The sequence below is a fragment of the Dunckerocampus dactyliophorus genome, chromosome 2 (assembly GCF_027744805.1).
Source record: "Dunckerocampus dactyliophorus isolate RoL2022-P2 chromosome 2, RoL_Ddac_1.1, whole genome shotgun sequence".
Lineage (NCBI taxonomy): Eukaryota > Metazoa > Chordata > Actinopteri > Syngnathiformes > Syngnathidae > Dunckerocampus > Dunckerocampus dactyliophorus.
Window position 1 is genome coordinate 46,477,882 of NC_072820.1, and position 27,560 is coordinate 46,505,441.

Sequence of the window (27,560 nt, forward strand, 5' to 3'; positions counted from 1 at the left end):
TCATGCTCAAGGGACTCAAGACTAGGTGGGACAAACACTAGTCTGACTAGATAGGACAGTTCAAGTCTGAGAATTTGGTGCAAGATCCAAAGTATGTCTCCTCTAAAGGAGGAGGCATATCCAGACAGGAATGGTTTCGCTCTTTTGTGGTGTCCAGTGACGATCATTCGGATACAATGGAGTGGGGCCTCTGCCAAACAACGATGGTTGTTTGGGTGGTACCGCCCTCGATAGCATTCCATTTAGACGTAACGCTTCAGACTAGAACTGTCCTGTCCAGTCAGACCAGTGTGTGTACCACCTGGTCATTGAGCATGAACTGATGAAGCCTGCTCGGATGAGAGGTGGAACATCTTCTAAGACAACCAGAACAGTCCAGTTGCGATCGATTCAAGGCCCTGAGGAAGTGTTTATCATAAAGGTATAATGATTGCAACACTGATGTCTATTTCCTGTATGAGCGCATGGTGTTTGACTTAGTTTCCACTCTACCTGCTTTTGTCCTGCAGCTAGCTCACACTGATATCAGTCAGTTATTATCGCATGTTGGCATGCATCCCAACGAATGACTACTAGTTTCAAAGTGGCCACAGCAGAAGGATAATGATGAAAGTGCTGTCTCCCAACTGTATTTTTTTTATATTCCCACACATCTGACATCACTGTCATTGACTGGAGTGTGTGTGGAAGTGTTGTTGTTCCACAGGATACCCAAGAGGCTTGTCAGAAATCGTGGGGTGACTTGTCATTCACTGACCTCCACATGTTTGTGCTCCGTTAGCTTTTATAGAAAATGCTGCCAGGCATTTGGAGCCTTGTGTTAATTTTGCAAGGCAGGGAAGTTGTCAAACTCATTTCTCAGCTAAAGGACACCAAGGATTCCTTAATGAGCTGTGTGAATAAGGGTGAAGAGAAACAGCAAGCAGGTCTGATGGGGTGGTCCTAAAGGTCCACTTAGTCTTTATAAACCTCCTTGATATTTTCCCTTCCTCAGCTACTGCTCAAAATCTAATATATAATGGGATTATCACACACAAGTGAACTGGCTAGTAAAAACACTTCTCCCACCCTTTTCATTTCTGTCCGAATCCTTGATACAGCTTGATATTCAGTAGCTGGAGCTTCAGAGAAAGAGAGAGCAAGGACCAGTCGTTTTTTTTGTTTGAGAAAACTGTCTTGATCTACCTTTTTTTGCTAACGAATGCCACGGCCCCGTTTTGCCCTCTCTAGGACCTTATTAGCACATCCATATTGGTTATTCCACAATGTGCTAAGCTAGCAGGTCACCTGTGCCACCTGGCCATGAATTTGTATGAGCAGGTACCCAATTGTGGTGTGCTGTCAATCAAAAACAATGGAAAATGGATTTAGGGATTCTGAGCCGCTCTCTGAGGCGAGACCAAGTTTGAGCCTTGCTAACTGTGCTCGTCTACACAGTGTTGACGTGCAACTTTTTCAAACATTGAAAACATTATTCATGGAGTTTAAAAGCACATACAGTACACGTATATGGATTTTGTTGTGCATCATGCAACATGATAGATGCGGGCAGTAACTAGTCAAGAGTCTAGTTATTGAGACAAATAATGGCAGATTACAAAACTGCTTTCTAGAGGCTGAACAACAAAATCTGTTTTAACATTCAATAAATGTCACACGGCATAATTCCGTAGAAAAACTGAGCAGAATTGAATTTGTGTAAGTCTGCTTTGATATGCAACAGCTGCCATGGTGACCCCGGAATCAGTTTTTATTTGACTTTGTTTAAAGTGTTTGTCTTGTGGATATGTATTTTTAACATCCAAGACAGAGCAGTGTTTTATTTGTGCATTATCAGGGTGGCGGCGGCTCAGGAGGAAGAGCAGGTCGCCCACAGATCTGAAGGTTGGCAGTTTGAGCCTCTCTCCCTCCACCCAGTCACTGTCATTGTGTCCCTGGGCAAGACACTTCACCCACCCGCCTCCTGTTGTATGAATGTGAATGAATGTTTGCTGGTGGTCGGACAAGCCCTAGGTGCGAATAGGCAGCCATGTTTTCATCAGACTAGCCCAGGGCAGCTGTGACTACAGATGTAGTTTATCATGAATATCATGAATGAGTAATGGGTTCTCTTCATTGTGAAGTGCTTTGGATGCCTTGAAAAGCACTATATCAAATCTAATTCATTATTATTAATATTTTTATCCTTCGTGAATCTCTGTTGACCTTCTGTCAGCCCTCTGTCGAGGGGCAGGCGGGGCCAACTGCAGCCCGCGGTCCATAGATGACCCGCTAAGATTTTTAATCCAATCGGCCCCACTTTTCCTTACTGGCACCCGGATTTGCAATGCTATTTTGAAACTACCATGCGTTTTGAACCATTTGCGCTATCGAAATACCAACGATTTCTGAACCAAGAGGTTCTGAGCTTTCCAGTGATATACCACTCATTGCGGTAATACCAGGAACCAACCGTAATGAGTGGTATATCACTAGAAAGCAGCGTCACAGCACCTCTGAGAAGAAGAGGCTTTCACACAAAGCAGGCTGAGCCTGTGTGATGAAGATGGGAAGGATAAGTATGCTTTGTACGACTAAGTTCTCCAAAAAGGTGATATTTTATCAGACGTTTGTTAAAGTTTGTTTTTGTGTTTCGCCATGATGATGCAATTTTGCCATGTTTTTCTTTTGATTTTGACTGCAAACGTGGAGGAGGTCGTTACACGGCTGATTCACGGAGGGATTAAATCATCTGAATCTCAGGAAGGAGTAAAGAAATAGTGGAAATACCAAGTTCACATACTCTTGGATGTTCACTGTTTTATCGTTCAAATTCCACATCAAAAATCCTTTTTTCATGTTCATGTAAAGGACATTCTGGGAAGCTTATTCAGGAAAAACCCTAAATTCATTTTTTGAATTTGTGTTATTATACTTTGGTATGCAACACTTAATGGCTCCCCCGGACAAATTTTAGAACCCACTGTGGTCCTGCAAGTCAAAAATGTTTGCCCACCTCTGGTCTAAGTCTCCATGTAGGAATACACATATGCACGCGTGTGATATTTACGGGGTTGTTTATGTACTTAGGTATCATTTGTACACTGCAGGCCTCCTGACTAATTAAAAAAAAGTAATGAGACAAAAAAGTTGAAATAAAGACAAATACTGTAGCTGCATCTGAGATAATCACCTCTCTAAGTACAGAAACTGGGCGGTGATTTCCTATCACTAAGACTGACATGTGGAACAATAACTTGAATAGGCACCATTCAACCAATACCAGCTGACAGGTTGAATATTTAAACCCACATTTGCATGCTGGCTGTCAACCCGCTCCACGCTGCAGTGTCCGAAGTAGAAACATTTGATTAATGGGGGCATGCGAGTTGGAAACTAACAACATCAGTCATAAGAATTCTCTCTCCATCCATCTGCGAACACAGCTTTGCTCTCTTTAAACACTCCGCAGTGCAGAGAAATATGTGTGCAAATGTGACATTGATTTACAGTGCAGAGTTTTGCTGCGTGACGGTGAGTGAATACACAAGTGCGCCACACTTCCTCTGTGACACTAACAATTAATTTCATCCGGCTATTGGGTTTTAGTTTGCATAGCCATGGAGCAATAACACGAAGGAGCTTTGACACCGCCTTCAAACAAGGCGGCCATATTATCGGCTTTCTTTTAAACCCCTTCTCATTGTAGCATTTTTGGGCTAAAACGTTTAAAGTTGTTTCTAAAGTAAATGTATTGTATCGAAGCATGACTTTGGGCTCTTTTGAAAGCTAACAAGCTGTCAGAATCTCTTAGGAGCTTGAATAATTGATTTTTTTTTTCAGAAACATGCCTTAAAAAAAGGAATTTAGACCTTCACTCATCCTATTTCAAATGAATCAATGATACTACCAACATGTAGTATTTTACACAGGTTATTCTACTGTTAGAATCAAGCGTCCCATTCTCCCTTTACAGAAGTGCACTTGGGTTTGCACATCACTCTATGCCTGTGTCAAATGATGCTCTAATGGAAGCGTGTGCAAGGTGTGGCCCGTGGGCCTTTTTCTGTTCCCTGATTGGCCCGTAATACATTCTACAAATAAATATGTCATAAGAAAACTTTAAAAAACAATAGCAAAAATGTAAAAATCAGCAGTAATTTTACAAGAATAAAGTCAAAATATTAAGAGAAAAAGGTTGTAATGAAATGATAAAAAGTTGTAATTTAACAAGAACAACATTGTATATTATGAGGAAAAAATTGCAGCATCAAGTTGAAAAAGACGTTATTTTAAAGTCAGAATATTGTCCAAAACAACAAATAAAGCTGTCATTGTTGGAAAATTAAATTGCAGATAATGTTAAATGTTACAAGAATAAAGTCCAAATATTATGTGAATAAAATCAAAACTTCTAAGAAGAAAGTTGAAGTAGTTGAGAATAAATAATAAACATTATGGGAATAAAGTCAAAATATTAAGACATTTTTTGCAAAGATTATTTAAGAAGTTTGAAATATTTGGATTTTTTTTTTTTTTAAATCCAGAAATGGGAGAAAAAGAGCAGAGAGTGAAGTTGAGACTAATAATAGGCTGTTTCACCTTTACAACAGACAAAAGCTGAGGTGCAATGTTTTTCTTGAAATATATATAACTCGTTAGCATATCTCCATGTGTTGCTTTACAAAATCAAATCGAAGTGGCAAAGTTGCATCCTTTCATTTTTCACCATGTGGCCTTCGCTGGAAGACGTTTGGCGTACACCTTCGGCCTCATCGTCGTCTTTGTCAACAATCAAGTCTTCAATCAAGGTAAATGTTCATTTATCCCTTTACATAATTGGATAAAACTAGAATTGTAAAATAGTTTTTAACATTTGTGGATGTCCGGAACAGCTCATTGGGCGGGCTTCTGGAATAAATTCATGATGCCAACCGCTGTATGTCGTAGATAGATATTGTAATGGACAGATAAATATATCATAGATGATAGATAATAACGTATTAAATTATAATTAGGGCTGTCAAACTTTAATCAGATTAGTCAGTTTTCAAATGAATTATGGTTAATCACCACTGGCAAATAATGTCTGAAATATGTCCATTTAATGAACAGAAAGATAAATGACAGGACAGGATTTTATATATTTGTATGAATTAACAGCTCTAAATGAACTGAAGTTTTAATCAAGCTAAGAGATAGCACAGCTAACACTAGTCTCTTTAATAGTAGCAGAACATTTGAATCACACTTTAACAAAAAGCAAAAGACAGCCCGTTATTTAAGTTGAATTCACATGTTTTCAGTGTTTTTCCTTGAGGGTGCTGGGAGTTTGCCCAACCAGTCTACATGTGTTTTGTGGACTTGGAGAAGGCATTCGACTGTGTTCCTCAAGGAATTCTGTGGGGAATACTAGAGTATAGGGTACCAGACCACCTAATTCAGGCGGTTCGCTTGCAGCATGACCGGTGTCAGAGCTTGGATCGCATTGGCGGCAATAAGTCGGACTCTTTTCCAGTGAGGGATGGACTCTGCCAGGGCTTCTCTTTGTCACCGCTTCTGTTCATTACTTTTACGGACAGAATTTCAAGGCGCAGCCAGAGAATTGAGGGGATCCGGTTTGGTGGCTGCAGGATTGGGTCTCTGTTTTTTGCAGATGATGTGGTCCTGCTGGCTTCATCGGGCCGTGATCTTCAACTCTCACTGGATCGGTTTGCACCCGAGTGTGAAGCCACCTGTGATGAGAATCAGCACCTGCAAGTGCTCCTCCACCTCCGAGTCCATGGTTCTCACCCACAAAAGGATAGAGTGCCATCTCCGGGTCGAGGATGAGATCCTGCCCCACCAAGTGGAGGAGTTTAAGTACCTTGGAGTCTTGTCCACAAGTGGGGAAGGATGGAACACAAGATCGAGAGGTGGATTTGTGCGGCGTCTGCAGTGATGCGGACTCTGGATTGGGAGCTAAAAGGCAAAGCTCTCAATTTATTGGTCCATCGATGTTCCGACCACAGTGCACCATGCTGGGCCAGGTTCCATCGTAAGCTCATTCATTCAAGATGGCAATAACAGAAGAACTTTTCTGGTCGGCTACTGTTTGTTTCATCTTTGGGTGTACTAAATATCCCATGTCACGAAATGGCAACGCGTGGCTTGTCGACCCGTGAGGCTTATCTATGGACGAATCTGTTTTTCTTTTTAAATTTAGTGGGTGCAGATTAAATACTGGTGTGTTCTATAATCCGGAAATGATGGTAAAGGCCAATAGTGGCACAACAAGACTGTATACTCATTTAAAGGCAGACTTCTGATGCAACTCTTGTATTGGATTTCATTAAATGGTGTAGGTGTATCTTATGGGGTGCGTGTCTGTGATCGAGTACGCTATAAGGCAAACGTCCTTGAAAACAGAGAAAAGCACTGCTTGGAGTAGAATTAGGCTGGGAGGCTGACATGAGCGAAAGTAACGCTCAGGCTTTAAATTAGGACTTGAGTTTCCCCCACCAGCACTCGTGGCTGATCTGCTTGTTTCATAATATCAGCAAGCAGATGTGAGGCATCCAGCTGTTGTGATGCTCAACAACACCACCCAGTAACCTCACCTGTCCTCCCCATGGCTTATATAGCCTCGCACACACACAAACAGCTTGCTATATAATTAACAACCAAACGCATTCTCTATCTGCCTGTATAATTTAATAGACCATAACAGGCACCATATTTAATCAAGCTGGAGGACTACACCATGACGACAAAAACCTGATTTTGTCATGTGGCAAAAAAGAACACAATCTGTGCAAAAAAAAAAAAAAAAAAAACCCGGACAGGATGCATTGAAAGAGGAAAGGATGTTTCCATGTGATTCTGTGGCGAGTGAATGTGTTTGCTGTTTTCCTTTCCAGCTTTGTTACCCTCAGCCAGAGCAAACCAAGCTGCGCAAACCTCTTCAAAAAATAATGAAGCTCCGCGATGATTTATATTCAACCTGACTGCTTACTTAGTGTTAACCTCATTCCGACTCCATCTCATCACGGAGCGTTCACCCCACAAGTTAACCAGCTTGGATGAGTGATAGAATCCATCCACCAATCCCGGATAAGTGAAACGATAAAGCGTCAGATTAAGTAATTAAACGACAATTCCCCAGTCATAAAACTGGAAAGATGAATGGATGCTGATGTGGAAATGTATATATAGTCAACCACAAGACAATGTTGGTATGCAAATGACAAGAGGAAAAAAGGGAGGATTATTTTCCCTTCTAGCACAATGAAGTGATTGTTCTACTGTAGTAAAATATCACAATCAAGCATCAGTGACGTAGGAGCCAATAAACAACAAGCCTGTCACTCATGCCTTGCATCAGGGGTGTCCAAAGGGCAGCCTGGGGGCCATTTGTTTTTTTTTACTGGCCCGCGGCATGTTCTAAAAATAGAATTTAACACGAAAACTTAAAGAAAAAACAGCAAAAATGGAAACCTCAGCAATAATTTTACAAGAACAAGTCAAAATAATCTAGTGAGAACATTTTTCACAAGAATAAGGTTGTAATATGAGGAAAAATAAGTAGCATTAAAAAGACGTTATTTTATTTAAGCTGTAATATTATCTGTAATATACTTTAATCTTGTATAATTACGGTTGTTTGTCATTTCTGCTGTTTTTCCCCCCAAACTATTTCAGCTTTCTTCTTGTCAAGTTTCTTCTCGCAATATTATGCCTCTATTGCCATATTTTGACTTTATTCTTGTAGCATTACAACTTCATTTTCCAAAAATTACAACTCTATTGTTTTGTTTGTTTTTCATAACATTACGACTTTAAAAACAATACAATTGTTTTGGATATTTTGACTTTATGCTACTAAAATGGCATTATTTTTCATCATATTGCGTTATTCTCATAGAAATTAGGACTTTATCATGTTAGATTATGCTTGTAAAATAATTGCAAATTGATCTATTTTTGCCGTTTTATTTTAAGGTTTCTTGTTAAATTATATTTCAAGAAAGTGCTGGGAAAAAAAAAACAACCATGTGCCGCAAATTTGGACCCCCTTGGTGTATACCATATACATTTCGCACAGCCTAATCCTGTTTGTGTGTCCTTATTCATTTCATAGAGATGGATGGGTGAGGGTAATGAAAAGCAGCAGGCGTTTTCCCTCCTAACACTGTGCTTATATGAATATCCATGAAAAACAGATCCCCTCTGGCTTTCTCTTGTCATGTCCACGTTTGGACTTCCTGGGGCGGCACCAACAGACTGCACTGTAGAGCCATGTGGCTGCGGCAGGAAGACACCACGTGTATTTAGTACAAGGCGGAAGTCATGCTGGACTGAATGCCGCAGAAAAGGGGCTCTTCCCAAGTGACGTCTGCGAACTCGCAGCTCTCAGCTTTAAACGCTTCTAGAGGTAGCACGTCGACTTCTTTCTGTATATTTTTCATCAAAATAGTAGTCATGCCAAAATGCTGTGTTGTTCACAGTGTCCGAGTGATACTGTATGTTTGTTTTGTTCTTTCCAAAAGACGAAGGTTTAAGACTACAACGAACGAAGCACAAATGGATGCCCGCCTTGCCTTCTGTTCTTTGCAATGTTAATTTCACTGAAGACTGCTATGAAGGATCACCTTCACAAGAAGCATTTGGCTTGAAAGTACAGTATAAACGCATTTTGGATGCTAGGATGCTATTCCTGATGCTATGCTACACAGGAAAAAAGCAGGAGAACGGCGTCAAAGTTGCCACAGAACAGAGTAAGTCATGTCTTCTTCATTAAAAGCATTATACATGTTATAAATGTACTTTCATAGCGATATGTTGACAGTGGGGGGCAAATAAATAAATACGGCTTAATTCCCTGTTCTGCAAGTTCTCTATTTCAGCTCCAGTTGTGTCTTCCTCCTCGAAAACTATTGACACCGCTCAAATATTTGCTATAATCACTGTAAACATCCTCTGTCTCGTCCATCCTCTCGTGTTTGTTTACTCTGCTTAAGCTGCGACTTTGCTGACGTCACTTGGGAGACGCCCCTTTTCTGCGGCGCTCAGTCCATCATGGCTCCCGCCATGTACCTTTTAAGTGTGTGCCGGCTGCAACAGGATATGGCTGACGTAGCATGCAACCCAGCTAGCGCCTTCTCTACCACTGCCTCACAGTCACTAGGATACGTTTAAGTACCATGACATGGTTTGATTTTACGTGAATCGGTAAAAAGTACTCATCCCTATTTACATATAAAGCATATATACACATACACACACATATATATATATATATACATATAAATACATACAGTATGTACAGCAGTAAGCCACAACCTGCATCCTCACTGTGGTGCAAACATTTCTGATTAAACCTTGGAAAACAGGATCAAGCAAAGGGGCTTCCTCCTTGCAACCCCCCCATGTGATGGCACACACACGGTGTCTGATTCGTGGAGCCAAAATGGATGGGAATAAATCAGAAGAACTTGGCCAACATGGCTGCAAACTAATCAATGTATTACCCAAGGGATAGCTTTGGTCCCTCACTAATGGCTCTGTGTGTGCATGTGTGTGTGTGTGTGTGTGTGTGTGTGTGTGTGTGTGTGTGTGTGTGTGTGGTGGATGAATGTGCAGCACTTCACGTTCTCCACCCCCATCATTGCTGTGTGTGTGTGTGTGTGTGCGTTGTATTTAATTCCAAAACACACAGAGGCAGGAGTTCATTGCAATTTTTCCGACTGAAAAAACAAATCACTTCTATGATGGTCTCGCTGTTGATGCAAAGTTACTCATTGTCCAGTAACTTGAGAAATGCAAAGTGTGTTACCTTTCTGATGACCACGCCCCAACGTCACAAACCCAGAGGAGATGAAGTTATGAAGGTCTGCACCACCACTGCTCCGAACACTCTCCTTTCCATAGTGACCTGTTGGTACACAAATACACAACATACATGTCTTAAATACACATCATTGCACTTCATGTCCGCCATGACACCAACGTCCACACACCAAATACACAACATACAATACACATCATTGCACTTCATGTCCGCCATGACACCAACGTCCACACACCAAAAGACAGAATTTGGTCCATTTCTATTTTAATTTCGTCTATACTACCGAGCACCGATTCACGTGAAATCAAAAGGTGCCATGTTTCGGCGCCTACAGTAAACACCGAGCTGAAAGCTGAAATAAGTCTTTTTTTTAAGTATATGGATACAATAAAATCGGCCTGTTTAAAGGAAAACTGCACTTTTTTGGTGGAATGCTTATGTGAGACATGACCACACGTGTTTCTCTTTTCTGTGTGTTTCAAATATATGAAAAACAGATAAAAAGAGGCAGCAAAGAATGCACGTAATGGGACGCACCTAGTACGGCTATAAAGCCTCCTGAAAAAAAACCCTTCAAAAACCGCCAACAACGCTCCTTTTTCCTAATGTGGCCTGCATATTAACCAAGCTACCAAACATTGTTATTATTATTGTTATTAACATTGTTAGGCCAAAGAACTACGTTACCGGCGTAGTGACACATGTCGGGCTAGCTACTAGCTGGCTAGCAACTAGCTTCACCACACAGCGTGTCAGCGCCGTGCTCACAATGCATGAGGCCATTACCAAAAGCTAACGCTATATTTTGGAGCTGCTGCTGTGTGTTGAATTTTGGAAAAGTTCATGCTAGGTGTAGCGTTCGTTTCTATGTTGCTATGTGAAATCAATGCACCCAGGAAGTTCCAGTAATGCTTAAAAGGACCAAAATACGGCAAAATGTAAGTATTACATGTTATGATGAATGTACCTGTTACTACATGGTCACAGCATGGATAGAAAACCATAAAACCTTGTTGGAGGTTTTTGGAGGTGTTTTAATAGCGGGCTTTGTAGGCGGAATAGGTGCGTTCCATTACACGCATTAATGGCGCACAAAAGACAACGACGTGTGTTTATGTCTCACATGAGGATTGTGGATGAAGGGAAAAATTACCCCCAATTTCAGCCAGCATAGGACAAAACACAGGCAACCCAGACGTCCAGAAATTGGGAGACGCAGCGAACAGAAGGAGTCCACTGAAACATCTCAGTGACTGCTGCAGTAATGTCCCATCAGATGGCAGGCATGGGACTTTTTCAAATGTTTCACAGTTGAAATAGTCTTTAGGTGCTGTGGAATCTCATTCTAAGCTTTAGTAAAAACATAAAAGAAAGATTTCCATCCATAAGAGTTTTTAAAAACCGGTAGTGGCAAAAGTCGGTTGGTTACTGATCTGGTGGTACAGTTCTCCCTTGTTCTGAGTTTAGGTACCAAGACGCTGATTGCTCCAGAAGTGTTTAGGACTTCAAAGTGCAATTTAATGCCTGTGTTTATGATATCATTTTGAAATGTTAAAGTAACAGACAGTGATAGAGCAGAACAGTGAGGTGTCCACCAGAAAGTCTCTTGTGGCTCTTATAAGCCCTGCTGTAGAGTTGTAGAGTCTGCCTATTGGCTCCAGGACTTCATTTGCTTTGAGCGACCAGACAGGCAAACAATATGACAAAGTGGACAAGTTCTAGCGTTAAGATATGTTTTTCAGACAGATAAAGACAGATTCAACCTAACTGTGCCGTAAACATATGTAGATTTTGAGCATGCAGCATGCAAGTGGATACAATGGAGAGTTGTTGAGATATTGCTAAACGCTTCCTGGATGAATAAAGGTTCATGCATTCTTGCACCCACTGACGTAAGTGCTGAAGATCTATACTTAATTTGTTGTTAATTGTGTCTGTATTTCCGCCAGACACAAAGAGTACAGTATGATCAGCGTATAACAGAGAGTCAGAGTAAGTAAGTGCATTGGCAAGGTTGTTAATGTACATCAGGAAGAGTACAGGTCCTAAAATACTCCCCTGAGGGACCCCATACAACTGTCTAATGCCTGTGATATTGTTGTACCAATTGTAAAACCTGGGATCTATCAGTTAGATATGATGAAAACATGTCTATTGCAGAAGAAAACAGATTAAAATATATTAGTTTGTTCAACCAAATACTATGATTAACCGTATCAAAGGCTTTTCCTAAGTCTACAGTACGACTACAGCTCCTGTGATACAGTATATGCCTTATTATTCAGCACAGCAAAGGTCAGAATGGTTTGGAAGAAGACACTTTTAATTACGTGACATGACGGCGGGACGCATCGCGGTGTTTAAAAATGTTTCAAACAGCCGTATTCTAACACCAAAACTTCATTTTTGTACTCATAAATCAATTTAAATAGACTAAAAATCATACATGTATACGCACGTCAGTGATATACTTATCACAGCAACACCACCACGTCGGTAGATAGTATAAGAAGTGTATGAGAAAGAACATGTTTAGTGATACCATTTAGTAGGGTAAGCCTGGAATGAACACAGACAACATTTTAGATAAATGTCTATAAATAAATATTATGTCAATAAGTACTGGAAATACAAAATATACAAAGTACACCTGTAAAAGCCAATGGGTGAATACAAAATCAAATGTAGGGATATCATATCTACAAAAACATAATACCAGCACAATAGACAGAAATCTCATGCATTTTAAAGGTCTGATACCAGGGGTCTCCAACCACCAACCCCGTTCGGCCCCGTCCACAGACCGGTACCGGGCATTAAAAAATAATAATAATAATAATATTAATCATCATTTGTAAATAACTACATAGAATTTTATGAAAATGCATATCCACTTTGGAAATATGGGCCTTTATGTAATTTTAAAGTTACAAATCCCATCGTTTTTGCATGCTAATGTTGTTTGATGCGAGAGACGACCCACTCGTGTTCGTGTTCGACAGTCCTTGAACGCACCATTGTGCGTGTGTTTACGTTCTTCCACGCTGCACAGATAGACTACTATACTTTATTTTTACTCAGTATTTCGAATACTCTGTGGGAATGCGTAAAGGTAAGGTGTGATGATGACACTGAGTGCTAATATGCATACTTGTTGGTGCGCAACCTCAAGTTAACTCATGCTAGCACACTGCCCGTTCTGACGGAAATTTGTGGAAACACGAGCCGGTCCGTGGGTCAAAAACGGTTGGGGGCCGCTGTTATAGATCACCCGATAACATTTTCGTCCAGTGTCATCTCATCAACAAAAAACTCACACACCACGTTTTAGTCATCAAAGAGCCACATTTACCGTCATGAAAAAAAGGTTTGTCAATGCAATAATTTATAATAATCTATCTAATTAATTGTGTTGTGTGCACGCCACTTGTGTCCAATACCTGATCCGCTATGCTCCTCAATAATAAACAAAAATAAGGACTATTAAAACTTCCAACAGTATGAACCAATCACAAAAATCTGCTGTATACATTTTATGAAGCAGAGTTTGATTGTATTCAAGCAGCCAATGTCAACAACCCACATACCAGCACACTCTCAACCCAATTCTTCTCACCACAATTTTCATGTAATGGCTGTAAAATGAGTCTATATCGAGTCTTATTTTCCCATTTGGTCTTGCTAACACTACAGTCTTTCACAATATCGTCATCCGCCTTTGTCACCTTAGTCATTGGTAGGCCACTCCATGGCTCACTGCGACATTCCTTGAATGTGATAGACACTTCAAAAGGAATGCCCCTATCCTGCTGTCCACGTTCTCATCTTATTAAGGTGAGGCGGCGTGGTGAGCCTGCAGGCGAGAGGCTACGCACCATGAATTCAATGTCCTTGCTACAAAGGAGAATTTCACCTCAACAATGTGCCGTGAAATTGAGCATGCAGCGGATGAAGTGGGCGCTCTGTGGTTTCATATGGTAATGCTTTTTAATCAGAATTCCACACAGGACACCCTTAGCTCTATATTATATTTGAAGGAGGAAAAATGCATCATTATATCATTTTTTTCATAAACACTGCCGACTGGGTGCGGTGTGGCTGCATCGGGGGAGGTTATGCCCAAATCCAAGGTCGATTAAGCTTGAATGCAGCCAGGCACAGTCTTTCCCCTACGGATTATATAGCGGGGCAGCCCTATAGGGTGAAGTTAATTTGATTAAAACTATATTTTCTATATATAGCACCAGATGACAACAATTTAAAGATGCATTTCATGTTTAGATCAAGTGTACCGTAAATTCCAGTGTATAAGCCGCTAATTTTCTCTTAAACTTTTAACCCTGCGGCTTATACACCGGTGCGGCTGGTGTGGTCATGTACTAATCTCGTGACATCTCCTATACTTCAGAACTACTACTTAATTGTCTAAATATGCAATTCGGAAAATGCCATCACTGAGATAGCCCATCATAAGGGAAAAAATACATTCCAGGAAACACAGAGAAGCCACCATTCTAAGCATGTGTCGCTGCGCACGTTTGAGTGAGAAACATCAATCACAGTTTATACAAAACCAAATGTAAAACACTGTTGGATTTGGAAATATTCAATAAACGCCGTAAATATACCGCCAAGATTACAAAGCCTGTTATGATGATTTGGCTGTCAGGACAAGAAAACATGGCTGCTTCACGTAGGACTACTGCCATTGAAGGAAGCAGCTCACCGAAAGAGAGAGAGCAGACGTTTGTGACAAAGGAATTAGGACGCTGTTCAATTCTGACACAGAAGAGGCTATTGTTATCTACTGCATGTTACATGCACTATTCGGCACAGTTTTTAACCAGCTGTGTACTGTTCTGCACTGTCAATTAGCAGTATTGCAGTCTGGCACGCACCGTTTGGAAAAAAGCATTTTTTTTTTTTTTTTTTTTCCCCCTGTCCTGTCCAGCCTTTAAAGCAGATAGAATTGTAGACCTAAATGCCGTCAAGTGCTCAACAGATTTACTCTGCCAGAGAGAAGTGTGATATACACTTCCCCTGTCATACAAAATTTATTCGACCTTGATGCTTGTTATAAAGCAAATTTGGAGCGACCGGACCGGAGCAGGAGGGGACAGAGAAGAAGAGAAAAGGAAACGGGGGGGGGGCGAGAGGGGACAAAAACAAAAAAAAGAGAGACAAGGACAACAGCAGCAACAACAACAATTGTGACAGAACAACAGAAACATACAGAACGACATCAGCAAATAAATGTCCGTGACAACTATAAAGACGAACAAGGATAAAGGACAAATCAATATCAACAACCACAATGACAAAGCTGTCAATGACAATCAGACATAATAGCAGTCATGAAATGATGAATTATGACAGTGATCACAATGACAATACTGCATTGAAACAGTCGCACACAATAGCAGTCATGAAATGATGAATTATGATAGTGATCACAATGATAATACCGCATTGAAACAGTCACACATAACTGTAGTAATGAAATGATTATCCATGATAGTGAATAGAATCAAAGTTACTGTAATGCACATCATTGTAAAAAAAAAATATATATACATATACACATATATATACATACATACACATATATATATATATATATATATATATATATATATATATATATATATATATACCGCACATACACACATATATATATATAGTCATACTGCTGATATCACCGTCGCTGTAATAAAACCAACAACATAATAACACCCTGGTTAACTCAGTGAGTAATGTGGGGAAGTACGTATGTACTGTGAGTGTGCATATGTACAGGTATCTCTGTATGTAAGGAAGACTTCATATATATATATAAAGGTGCAAGAATGTGTGGGCGTGTGATTGTCATTGAGAGTGCATGAAAGGAAAGGGGCCGCCTTCCACCTCCCAGAGAGCCCCGCCCCAAATAGCAAGGCCGGGCCCCGGCCGCCAGAAGGCCACCAGGCCCATAGGGGCAGGCAGCACAAAGATCAGTGCCCCAAGAGCCAGCCCAGAGAGCCCCCCCCCCCGGGAAGACCAGTAAGGGGCCGAAGAGAGGTAATCCCAGCCAAGGACAGGGCGCCAGCGGGCCGAAGGACTGCCAACCCCTGAGACCAGCGAGAGATCACACCCCACAAAGGCAGACGGGTACCGGGGGCCACAAACCGGCAGGCCCAGAGACGCCTCCACAGCCGGAAAGAAGCCCGCCCGCGCCGGAAGCGCCAATTCCCGCCCACCCCCACCCCCAGGGAGCGGAGCCCGGCCCGCCCCGGGCCAACCCCCGCCCGACCCCCGACACAGGGCCGCCCCGCCAAGGGATGCAGGAGGCACAACCTCCACCCACCCGGCGGAGGCACGGGCGGCAGAGATGTATCGCCCAGCACCTGACCCCACGGAGCAAACCCCTGTATGCCCCCCCCCGCCCCCAAAAATAAATAACTAAAATAAATAAATAAAAGTACACACACGCACGCACATACACACTCCTACGCACCCACACACACGCACATAAACACTCCTACGCACAAACACACCCCTATGCGCACGCTCATACACACTCTTACTTACTCAAACGCGCGCACACACACACACACACACACACAGTGGTCGACTGCCCGACACCCGGAAGCCCCACCCTATCCCCCGTTGGTAACCCAAGGAGCAGCGGAGCCGGGGACCCCGGGGTCCCAGACATACGATCCAGAACCCAGGGGCGGAGAGCGCAGACCGCCGGGGAGCAGGAAGACACCCGGCCACACCCCCCCAGCGGTAGGACGCCGCCAGCGAGGCAGACAGGGGAGTCAGCGAGAAGGAGAGCGGGAAACTGAGCAGGCAGGCGGGAAAACGGGCGAGCAGCCAGGCGAACCACCACACAGCGCCAACCAACACCCGCGGGCCAGCAAACCCCGAAGAGAGAGCGGGAGCACCACACCCCAAGCCGCAGGGAGGCCAAGCACCAGAGCCGAGAAGGCGAGACCAGCAGCCGACCAGCCGACGGCCCCCACAAGCCACCAGAAGCCAGACCAGCCACATGCCACCAGAGCCGACAGCGCACCACCCGCGCACCGGAGCCCCACCCCCGACAAGCCCACAGACAGACCGGGGGAGGCGAGGACACAGACAGCGGCCCGGCAGCGCACAAAGCGCAACGGCGACAGACGCCCAAGCGCCCGGCAGAGCACGACCCCCCCCAGCGAGCCCGGCCCCAGGGCACCCGCCCCCCCACCCCCACCCCGCCACCCAGGCCCACAGTACCCGCAAGCATGACTAAGCCCCAACCCACCAGCTGGCCCGGCGCCCCAGCAGCCGCCACAGCGCAGCAACCACCGGCCGCCGCGACAGCACACGGGCCACCCGAAGCACCAGCACCGCCCCCCGGAGACCGCCGAACCCGCCCCAAGAGCGCAGAGGCGCCCGTGGCACGTGTCAGTCCAGGGGGGGGCACCGCAAGCCGCCCCCCCCGGCGCAAGCCCCGGCATCAACAGGCCCCAGAGGGCCACCCCAGGGAAGGGCAGGCGAACTAGACAAGGGCACCCCACAGGCCAGGCCGCCCCGGGCGAGCCACCGCGACGGCCAGGCCCCCGGCCACACCGCCGACCCTGGCGGGCAGACGCCGAGGTGCACGAGGCACCCCAATCCAGCCCGCCCCACCCGTGTATGTGATAAGGTGTGATAGTGTCTATGATGCAATTAAAAAATAAATAAATAAATAAAATAAAAAGCATTTGTTTTATTAAAAGCTCAAAAAAATATTTCTGTGTAGTAAATATTCAATGTTATGACGTGCACACCTGTGGCTTATATAAGAACAAATCTGGTTTTTCCTCTAAATTTAGCGGATGCGGCTTACACCTGACTTTACGGTGTACAGCAGATCCGCGCTATTTGCAGGGGTTACCTTCCAAGAAGACCATAAATGGCAAAAAAAAAAAAAAAAAGCCCAAAAAACGTGACTAATAAACAAACATAAAAACCCTAAAAATCCTTATTTTTGATACTCTGAACCAGGGGGTGCCAAAAGTGCGATCCGGGGGCCATTTGTGGTCCATGGCTGATTTTTTTATTGGCCCATGGCAAATTCTAAAAATATATATTAAAACAAGCCCAACAACAGCAAAAATTGAAAAAAATCAGCAGTCATTTCACAAGAGAACCAAACTATTAAGAGAAAAAAAAGAGGAAAAAATTACGTCATTTTAGAAGCATAGTAGCAAATTGAAATATTAAAGAAAAAAAGACACTTTTTAAATTTGTTTATAGTATGAGAAACAAAGAAATCAATATATAGTTTGAATTTGGGGAAACCTAGGTTTGGGAAAAAGTTCTAATACATCAAAATATCATTAGAATAAAGGCAAAGGCAGAAGAAAGTTGAAATAGTTGGAAAATTAAACAAAACAACAGCAGAAATGGGGGAAAAAAACAGCTGCAATGAGAATAAAGTCAAAATATTAAGACAACAAGGTTGTATTCTAACAAGAAAAAGAGTTTTAAAATAATTTTAGTCATTTTAGTAGGATAGAGTGGAAATATTAATTAATTTATTATTTTTTTTAAGTTGTAATATTATGAGAAACAAAAGACAAAGTTGTAATTTTTGGAAACTTATGTTGGGGGAAAAGTTATAACATTATGGGAATAAAGTCATAATATTACTGTCTGGTTAGACTTATTGGTTTCCTTTTCATTCTGCTCTTATTTTGGTATATCCACTTCCTGTTTTGCACAGTTTTGAGTTGTCTTGACCTTGTTCTGAGGCAGGTACTGGTCTCAGCTGTTCCTCGTTAGCAGTCAGCAGGTTTCTGAAGCACCTTGTCCCACTGACGCTGCTGGACCGTTACGTTTGCGTGGGATTAGTAGACGTGATTTCAATGGTGAGTTTACCCCGTCCTCCACTTTACTTCGCTTTGGAATTTTGTATTTTTATCTTTTTGTTGTGTCAGCCTTGGTGAGCCCTGCCGCTCTGAGAGAGCTCAGTTTTGCAGAATAAAGAGCTTTTTTCGACTACACCAGCTAACATGTCTTTGCATCCTGGGGTAGAGCTAAAACAAATCATAGCAAAACAAGAAAGTTGACATCATTGGAAAAAACAGCTGTCATTTTACCAGAATACAGTCTAAATATGAAAAGAAAAAAGTTTGATTCTAATGAGAAAAAAGGCACAGTGTCGTGTTCTAGTTTGGTTGCATGACCCCAAGATGCAGAGACGGAGCGAAGTGCAGATAAAGTCTTTAATTATCATAAATGATCATAAATCGCAGAGCAGAAAAAATGGAAACTTACAGAAAGCACGTGACTAAAAAATACAATGAACCAACATCCCAAGAAGCTACCAGCTGAACTAAATAGGAGGAACTCAAATCAGCGGCAGGTGCGTATGAACAGACAACTAAAGCCAGCAGGAAACAGAGTGGAACAAAACAGGAAAGGGTACAAAATAAGAGCATGAAAAGCAGAGCTAAGGAATAAAAACACTGCCAAGCTGTCACGTGGGGCGTGACACACAGCTTTACAAGATACAATATTACAATATTATGAGGAAAAATAATATTGTAGTAGCATAGTTTGGAAATATTACAGAGAAATGTTGAAATAATAGTAATAGTCATAATATAAGAAACAAAATGCAGTTGTATTTTGGAAAGTTACGTTGGGGAAAATGTTATATTATGGGCATAAAGTCTAAATATTATGGGAATAAAGTCATCATTTTACATAAAATAAGTACAAAGATGATGAAATATTTGGAAATAAAAAAATACATCAAAAAACGGGGGGAAAAAGAGCAAAGGTTGATACCAATAACAGGCTTTGTTATGGAGTGTTGCGAGAGGTGGGGGTGTGCATGTATTTGAAGTCCACGTGCATGTGTGCACCCCAGATGTAACTGTGGAGGAGTGATGGCACTACAGTTGGGGTGGGTAGCCTATACTTGCCATGGGTTATTCACTTTATAGCCGGTCTGCTGGAGCAGACTGCATCATTCTGATAGAACTACGAGCTTTGTGTTCGCAGGCTTCCCACACGGAAGCCCGCCCTGCTGGTGTCTTTCTGTGAAGCTAAAGCTAAAGCGCTGCACGTGCACACTCAGCAGGCCAAAGGTCCAGCTGTATAATGAGACTGAGGAAGGGAAATACTTCGGTGGAGGCCTCGCTGATGCTGAGGCTTAACACAGGTGCACTCAAGAGGAAGCGTCTATTAAAAATGTTGATGTGGTCAGCATAGAAATGTTGTTTTTAACATGCGAGAGGAGTGGGAGTAACTGATGTCCCAGACTTAAGATACACACAGTATTAATTGCAGGGTGGCTGCAGCCATGGGGGAGGTGTTTAGAGCCTGTGTGATATGGTAATTACCTCTGACTGAGGAGGCGATATTCTCACCCACGTCTGTTTTGTCCCGGCACCATTACAGTATAAAAACGAGCGGGTTTCATCATTTCGACCTTGTCAAGAGGTGTAACAGTCAGGAAAATATGGTTTGTCGTTGCACTTCTAAAATGTTTTGTGTCCATTATGCCATTTGATTTGACACTGAGAATTATGCACTAACATACAAATGAATTTCCGCTACGGCGCACATTAGTGTCACACGGAACTTGCTATGATTATCTGCGCCAGGCGAGAGGCCTCCAGAACAAGTCCTTCAAATGCTCAGACACAACAGCCTTGGACGTCTGGGCATTTTAAGATCGCTGAAGCCTCTCATTTGAGATTAGCCCGCTACTCGCATATGCACATCCCACATAGCAACATCTTTTCCCGTAGAAGTTAGACATTTTCTCTAGACGCAGTCCGTTCAGGTTGTATTGATTCATGCATCCTTGCATGCATGTTTTATGAAACTGCACCTCTCGCTATTCTCTTGTCTCTCTAGTGCAGGGGTCGGGAACCACATATTTTAAAATGTATTTCCGTGACAGCCTTATCATATTTTTTAACATTGAATACAAGTAAACCTGTCCTTTTTTTTTTAGCAAGACCAACAATTTTAGAATGTAATTAGTCTCTGCATGCATTATTTTTAATAATGTCGTTATACTGATGCTAACCAACAATACACAAAATACGTTTTACCATTAATGCAACTTCTGGTGCTGCGTGATTATATGAGCATTAGCTAGCTGACTGATCAAAGGAAGAGAAGTTTACTTCTTGACCTCTCCATGACCCGGGGAGGCTACCGCATTATCCAGTAAGAGTTTTGGTGTCTGACCTGGAAAATATAAGAAGAGCAGCTGGCGTTGCCTCTGGCCAACTGCATTCCGGTAGAAAATGGATGGTTTAAAGTGCATAAAAAGGTGATAGATTTTGAACGTAATTTTTAACACTGAATTCTGTAATGTTTGGCTTTACAATGTCAGCGAGAAATAAATTCGGTTAAATGTCTGAGACCCAGATGCAGTCATCAAAAGACAGGCTCTATTGTGAAAACATTTCCCTTGACAGTGACGCAGGCTGGGGGCCAGTCACTTAGAAACGTGCGAACCATTAAATGTAGAACAATTGCCACGGTCTGCATCAAGCATTTGCTTACTTCCTGGTTTCTTTCTTGGCGTTTCCTGTGCACCGCTCTGCTTTCAGGCAGCTTGGTACGGAGACTGGGGGGCTCGGGGGGCTCCCCCAGTAAGGCAGGTGTACACAATTGGCAATTTACTTCTTAAGTGATGTTTGCTCCGTGGCATAAAGATAAAGTATTTGCTCTATTGGACACTTTCAGTTATGATTATTATTAGTAGTAGTACAGTAGTAGTAGTACAGTAGTAGTAGTAGTCGTAGTTCTTGATTTGTTTCTGAAGCTCTGATTGTTGTGCTTGGTTTGTACTTTGTCAACAATCTTATGTTTGATGTAGTTTTGACTATTTTTGTACTTCTTAAACTTTTCTGTACAAATGACACGACCCTCATGTCTGCATTGGGGTTCAAAAACGTAACCGGGCTCTTGTTCATTGGACATCAGCGTGTCTAACTCCACCCACACACAAGCAATTGCACAAAGACATCCCTCGCTATGCTGTGATGGCTAAATAAAATTCCCTCTGTCACCATTTGCTTTAGAATTCTTACTATTGTCACAGTTTGCCTCTTTGTTTTTGCAGAGCTGCTTTATGGAACTATCCCCCCCCCCCCTTGGTACTTCCTGAGACTTTTAGTGCCTGCAAATTTAATATATTTTCTTATGAAGAAATCAAGTAATTGAGAAAAAAAGAAGTAAATCATTGCCTGTGGAATGTGGTAAATAAATCAGTGCAGACTGCTCAGAGATGCGATTATTGTTTATTTTAAGTGAAGGCATAGTCCTGTGAAGGTGTCTGCTTCTCATTTTCAAGGACTAGTCCTTGTTGTGGCTGCAGGGTGTGTTGTGTTTACACTCACATCTAAAAAAAAGTCCCCCAAAGATGTAGCATGGGTACCAATAGAGATGTGGGGGGAAAAAAAGCAGTGCTCACAGCGATGGTATCATATTATGCTGTCTGCACAGTTTTTGCTGCTGGCACAGGTTTTTAAAAACATTATGTTGTTCCAAAGACACAGTGCTTTTTGCAGTGCGCCAAGGGTACCATGCCTTCCACAAGGACCGCAATGTGAAAACAAGGCACCATATGTTTAAACTAGACTCAAACACAGCTCTGGGCCCTGCAATACACATCATGCGTCATTACTGGAGGTGTAACGGTACGCCGTAATCACGGTTCGGTACGCACCTCAGTTTTAAGGTCACGGTTCGGTTCATTTTGGGTGCGGTGAGAGAACGAAGTGCAAAACCGTGCATAGCTTTTGTGTAAAGAAGCTTTCATAATTTTTCAAATGAAACGAAAAAAAATACAGGTAATTCTCCAATACAGTGGAACCCAAGGCCAGCGTGGTTTTCGGTTAACATCGAAAATTTACGCCACAATTTTGCCTCAGTTTGTGTACATTCTCCAGAGTGTACAATATGGGCGCGCATTTTGTTGTGTTTTTATTTTTAAATCACGGAGCATCCTTTTTAGCATCCCATTAGCTAGCTAAACAAAATGGCACACTGACCCAGATGTTAAGTCGCGCATCTACGATGTCATCAGCGGTTGACGCTGAAAAATGTGAACACAAAACACGCTTTTATAGTTTGATAATTATAGTTTTACATGCATAAAACAATTCTAAATGATGAATGAAAATGATAAATGAACATGTAAGGTTACTTTTACCTTCATTGAAGACGTGACTGTTCCCAAAGACACGATGTGACAGCGAGATCAACCACCACCACCTTCCTGTTTTCAGTCCCGTAAAGAATCACGTCTTCAATGAAGGTAACCTTAAATGCTGATTTATCCCTTTTCATTCATTATTTATATACATTTAAAACTCTTTATGCATTTGTTTTGTATTTACAGTCAAACTTGTCTATAGCGGCCACTAGAGGGAGTCTGCAAAAGTGGCCGCTATAGACAGGTGAACGGCTTCATTGATTGAAAAACAAAACTTTTTCGTGCATGAAGCTTCTACTTGAGTTGGTAATTTGGCCGCTATATGCAGTCAGATATTGACCAAGGGAGACAAAATGGGTGGCCGCTGGCTGCGTTAGACAGGTGACTGCTATACACAGGGTCTATAACAGGGATTTTTCAGTGGCTGCTATAGGCAGAACCAAGCTCCGCACCAAGGGCGACGGGACCTTCTCTGTGGCTATGGAATGCCCTTCCTGAGCACCTAAGGGCCCCATAGACTGGAGTTTTTTAAAAGAGACCTAAAAACCCATCTTTAAAATAAAAAAATAAAAATTCATACGAATTGTGTATAGGTCTAGTTTAAAATTTTGATTTTATAACTGTACTCCTGCTTTGTTTAAAAGCCTCATGTTTTTACTCTGTAGCACTTTCCTAAGATTGCCAAAATGTAAAAGTGCACTACCAATAAAATTTATTATTATTATGCTAACTAAGGTTCCGCCGTAATTAAATTCTCAAATCAAAATAAATACTTATGATAAAATTGGATACGCACCTGCTGACTGGCAAGGGAGTCCAAATTTTAATTTGAGGCGCACTCAAGACCTCGTTGCTCGTTTCTTGCAGTGTTCGATCACAGCCACATCATAAAAAACACGTAACAAGATAACCGTGCAATGTTAAGCTCTTAAAAAAAATAGTGGCAAATAAAACCATGCGCTCACCAAAATCAGTGATAACTGTTGTGATTTGGATACCACATGATTTTTAGATATCGTAAGCATTTAGTAAATACCTTAATGTTCACATTCACACGGAGTTATTTGGCCCCATAAAGCTTCTGCGTTGCAGCTGGTGTGTTTTCGAAGCAAAACAGGTGTTCAAGGTGCTTCCCATGCTAAATAATGAGGCTGATGCTGTCCGGACTCAAAAGGTAACCATTTTTATTGGATTTCCAAAGTTCCTCGACTTCATCAGCATTATCTGTGTAGCAGAAATTGTGTGCGTATTTTGCAAACACCGCATCGATAACGACTTCCACGGCAAATCATTTTACAGCTCGTATCAGAGCCACTCAGGAAAACCATGAAATTCATGTCAGGTTTTTGTGTCCTTTTTTTTTTTTTCCATGATTAAATCAATTTAGAAAAGACCAAATTTTATCCAAGATTAATTTCATCATCACTTTACCGCAATATGTAACAATTACAGCCATAGAATTTCCATTTCACCTACGACTAACAAAATATACATAAAATAGAAGATCTATGTCAAGACCTCTGCAGGTTGGGAGAGTAAATGAAGGTTAGCTACACTATGCAACGCTAGCCATTCCACAACATTCGAGAAATAAAGTCATTGATGTTTGCACTTAGGCCGTAACACACCGCAGATGAGAGCAAATTAGTTGTTGTCAGCTAACCAGTTTGACAAAGTTCATGTCGTAACGTTAGCTATCATGAATGTGTAGCCTATCACAACAGCACAGACTACGGTAATTTGACTGGGGAATCCACAACAGGATTCCGTCCATTTTCTATGCCGCTTATCCTCACGAGGGTCGCGGGGGAATGCTGGAGCCTATCCCAGCTGACTTCGGGCGAGAGACGAGGTCCACTCTGGTCGCCACCAGTCCAGAGTGTGTAGTCGTAAAGATAGATCAGTAACAATTAGGGGTGTCATGCATTAAAATTAGGGCTGTCAAATGATTCAAATTTTTTAAATCAGATTAATCACAGTTGTCAAATGAATTAATCATGATTAATCACCTTGCCACACTATGTTGTCTTATATTAGGTCATCATATTATCATAGTGCCTTATTTTCCTGTGCATTTTAAACTAGCAAAGAGTACATTTGGAGTACAGGAAGTGAACAAATCTATCGCAATTGATGTGAAACGGATAGGGGTAGGATTAAATAAGCTTTGCTTCTTCCTACTCCTTTTTGGACATGTGGAACTGTGAATTGCACTATGTGATGTATTCCAATGTAACTTGTATGCATGTTCAAAATAAATAAATTAAGCCATTACCATTTCCATTATTATGTCTGGAATATGCCCATATTGACTGTATTTTATTGAAAGAAAGATAAATAACAGGGCAGGATTATATATATTTATATGTTTAACAGCGCCAAATTAACCTAAAATTTAAATTAAGTCAAGCACACACGTCTGAAAATCTATTTACTTAACACTGGTTTCTTTAATAGCAGAACATTTGAATCAGACTGTGTTATTAGGAGCAATGAGGAGTGGCATTCAAAGACACCACATCATTTAAGTTGAATTCACGTTCTGAGTGAATTCTCTGGGATTTCCGAGCGTACTTAAATGCATCAAATTGTACTTTCGCATTAAGAGTTACAAAGTGAGTGATAAGAATATCCACTTATTGATTTTCATTGCATTTCTGTTTATTTAGACCACCCATACACGCATGATAAAGACGTTGTTGTGATGTTCGGCGTGTTCGTGAACGCATGTCGTGGTCTATCTCGTGATAATGAGGAAGTGTTGTTGCAATGAATGGACGAGACGTGTTTGTTTAGAGTTGGAGGTACATGTATGGTGTTGGATTGCACTGCTGTTGATGTGTTCAGGTAAGAAGAAAGTTATTAAACAACGTCAGACTCTGTATGAGCTACACTGTGCCGCCATGATTTAGAGCCGTGGCTTGCTATGATGCGTGTGCGTTAATTACGCCAAAAAATTGAACGTAATTCATGAACTCTATTAGTTACCGCCGTCAACGCGCTAGTTTTGACAGCCCTAATTAAAATGTGACAAGATTTCTTGTTCAGAAAAAACTGTCACACGATAATGAATACATAAATTAATCACATAATAAAATTTTTAAAAATGAGTTGGATAATTTTGCCTGCCTCCATATATTGCCATGTGCATGTGTGTCTGTTTTCTTTGTCTCTTAGCACCAAACAGGCAGGAAGAGAGGACACTCTGTATATTGGTTCAGCGCTTACACGCTTCATAGGACAACGACAAACCGAGTGAGCCCTCTTGTCAGTCATACAGTCTCCTTGTCTCTGTGGGGGAGGATGCACACACAGCAAAGGAGTGGACCCTTGTGAGGAGCAATGCAAGGTAACGTGGTAGACGTTAGGAGGGAAAAAGATGCTTACAAAGCCAAATGCCACAGCCAATATTAATAATGAGCAAGGTGAGCCCATCAACACAAATGAGTCAGAATACCAATTTTTTTTTGCAACCTAAAAGACAACACAACAAACTTGCGCACCTCAAACATATCTGCCCGACCCGATTTTCCCATCTGGGCAAAAAAAACTAAACATCGAGATGCAGAGCCTTCATTCTGACAAAACTTACTGAGACGTTTGATCGGCAAAGGAAATACAAACGGAACAGCGCAACATGGTCTGCCTTCACAGAGAGTCATCACTAAAGAAATGCAGCTTTTTAATACAGTTGGAAAGCCAGCATTTCAAGAAATGCTGCAAATGTTTGACAAGAGTACAAATACATGTGACAAACGGCAATGCCACAACTTTACAGAGTCGTTTAGCATCAATAAATACAGGTCTTCAAAACTCACCTGGATTGTTATGACTTGGTCATATTTTTTCATTGTACTTTTCTTAAAATTAATGTTAAAATGTCGTCTCGTCTTGTGAGTTGGTTGTCTTGAAACAGCCTCGGTAACAATATAACCTTAGGCTACAAAAGCAGTGTTTGGATTTTGAGATTTTACTCACTGGTTCAACAGGAATACAGCATAGTGTTTGTTTTTAAATGCTTTCGTTCTCAAAAGATCTTTCCACTGTTAAAGAGCAGCTATAACATTCACTTTAGTTAACATCTCGCTTTCTCTTTTGTTGTTGGCAGCTTTCTCTTTCATGTTTTGTTACCGGCAAAATAGGGTGCAATTTCTCAGCCACGACTGCTAATTGTTGATCTTCAGCTGAGACTGTGTGTGTGTGTGTGTGTGTGTGTGTGTGTGTGCACACTACAGGCACGTGTGTGTTCACCAGATAGCCGTGACGGACAGCCATTAACGCCCGTCCCCCTTTTCGGGCCAAACAACAAATCTCATTCAGTTTAACTTGTAATTTGTGAAAAATATAGACATTTTTTTGTACAATTTGTTCTCTGGAACCATTATTGGTAACGTATGTTAGCCAGTGGTGGTCGTCTTGTATTTTTTGGTCGATAAAACTGTAGTATGGAGCAAAGGCGAGATACAACCTGTAAGAGCATCTGTATCCTCACTTTTGTTTTTTTTTTAACCAATTCCTATATAAGTGCACATGAATATGCATTTTCGATGAGGGCGAGTG

At 41.8% G+C, this 27,560-nt stretch overlaps 1 protein-coding gene and 1 long non-coding RNA gene across 8 annotated transcripts in view; one reads left to right on the forward strand and one right to left on the reverse strand.

Moving 5' to 3' along the window:
• LOC129176999 (protein shisa-6) overlaps positions 1–27,560 on the reverse strand; it is a 124,489-nt gene that overhangs the window by 79,364 nt on the left and 17,565 nt on the right. For all 7 annotated transcript variants that reach the window (XM_054767671.1, XM_054767670.1, XM_054767669.1 and 4 more), the window contains exon 4: positions 9,794–9,892. In XM_054767671.1, the coding sequence (XP_054623646.1) occupies positions 9,794–9,892 (99 nt within the window). The remainder of the gene's footprint in view (positions 1–9,793; positions 9,893–27,560) is intronic.
• Positions 8–9,187, forward strand: LOC129177001 (uncharacterized). The gene is made up of 3 exons (XR_008569561.1): positions 8–4,790; positions 8,181–8,392; positions 8,508–9,187. It is a non-coding gene; the product is annotated as an uncharacterized LOC129177001 (long non-coding RNA).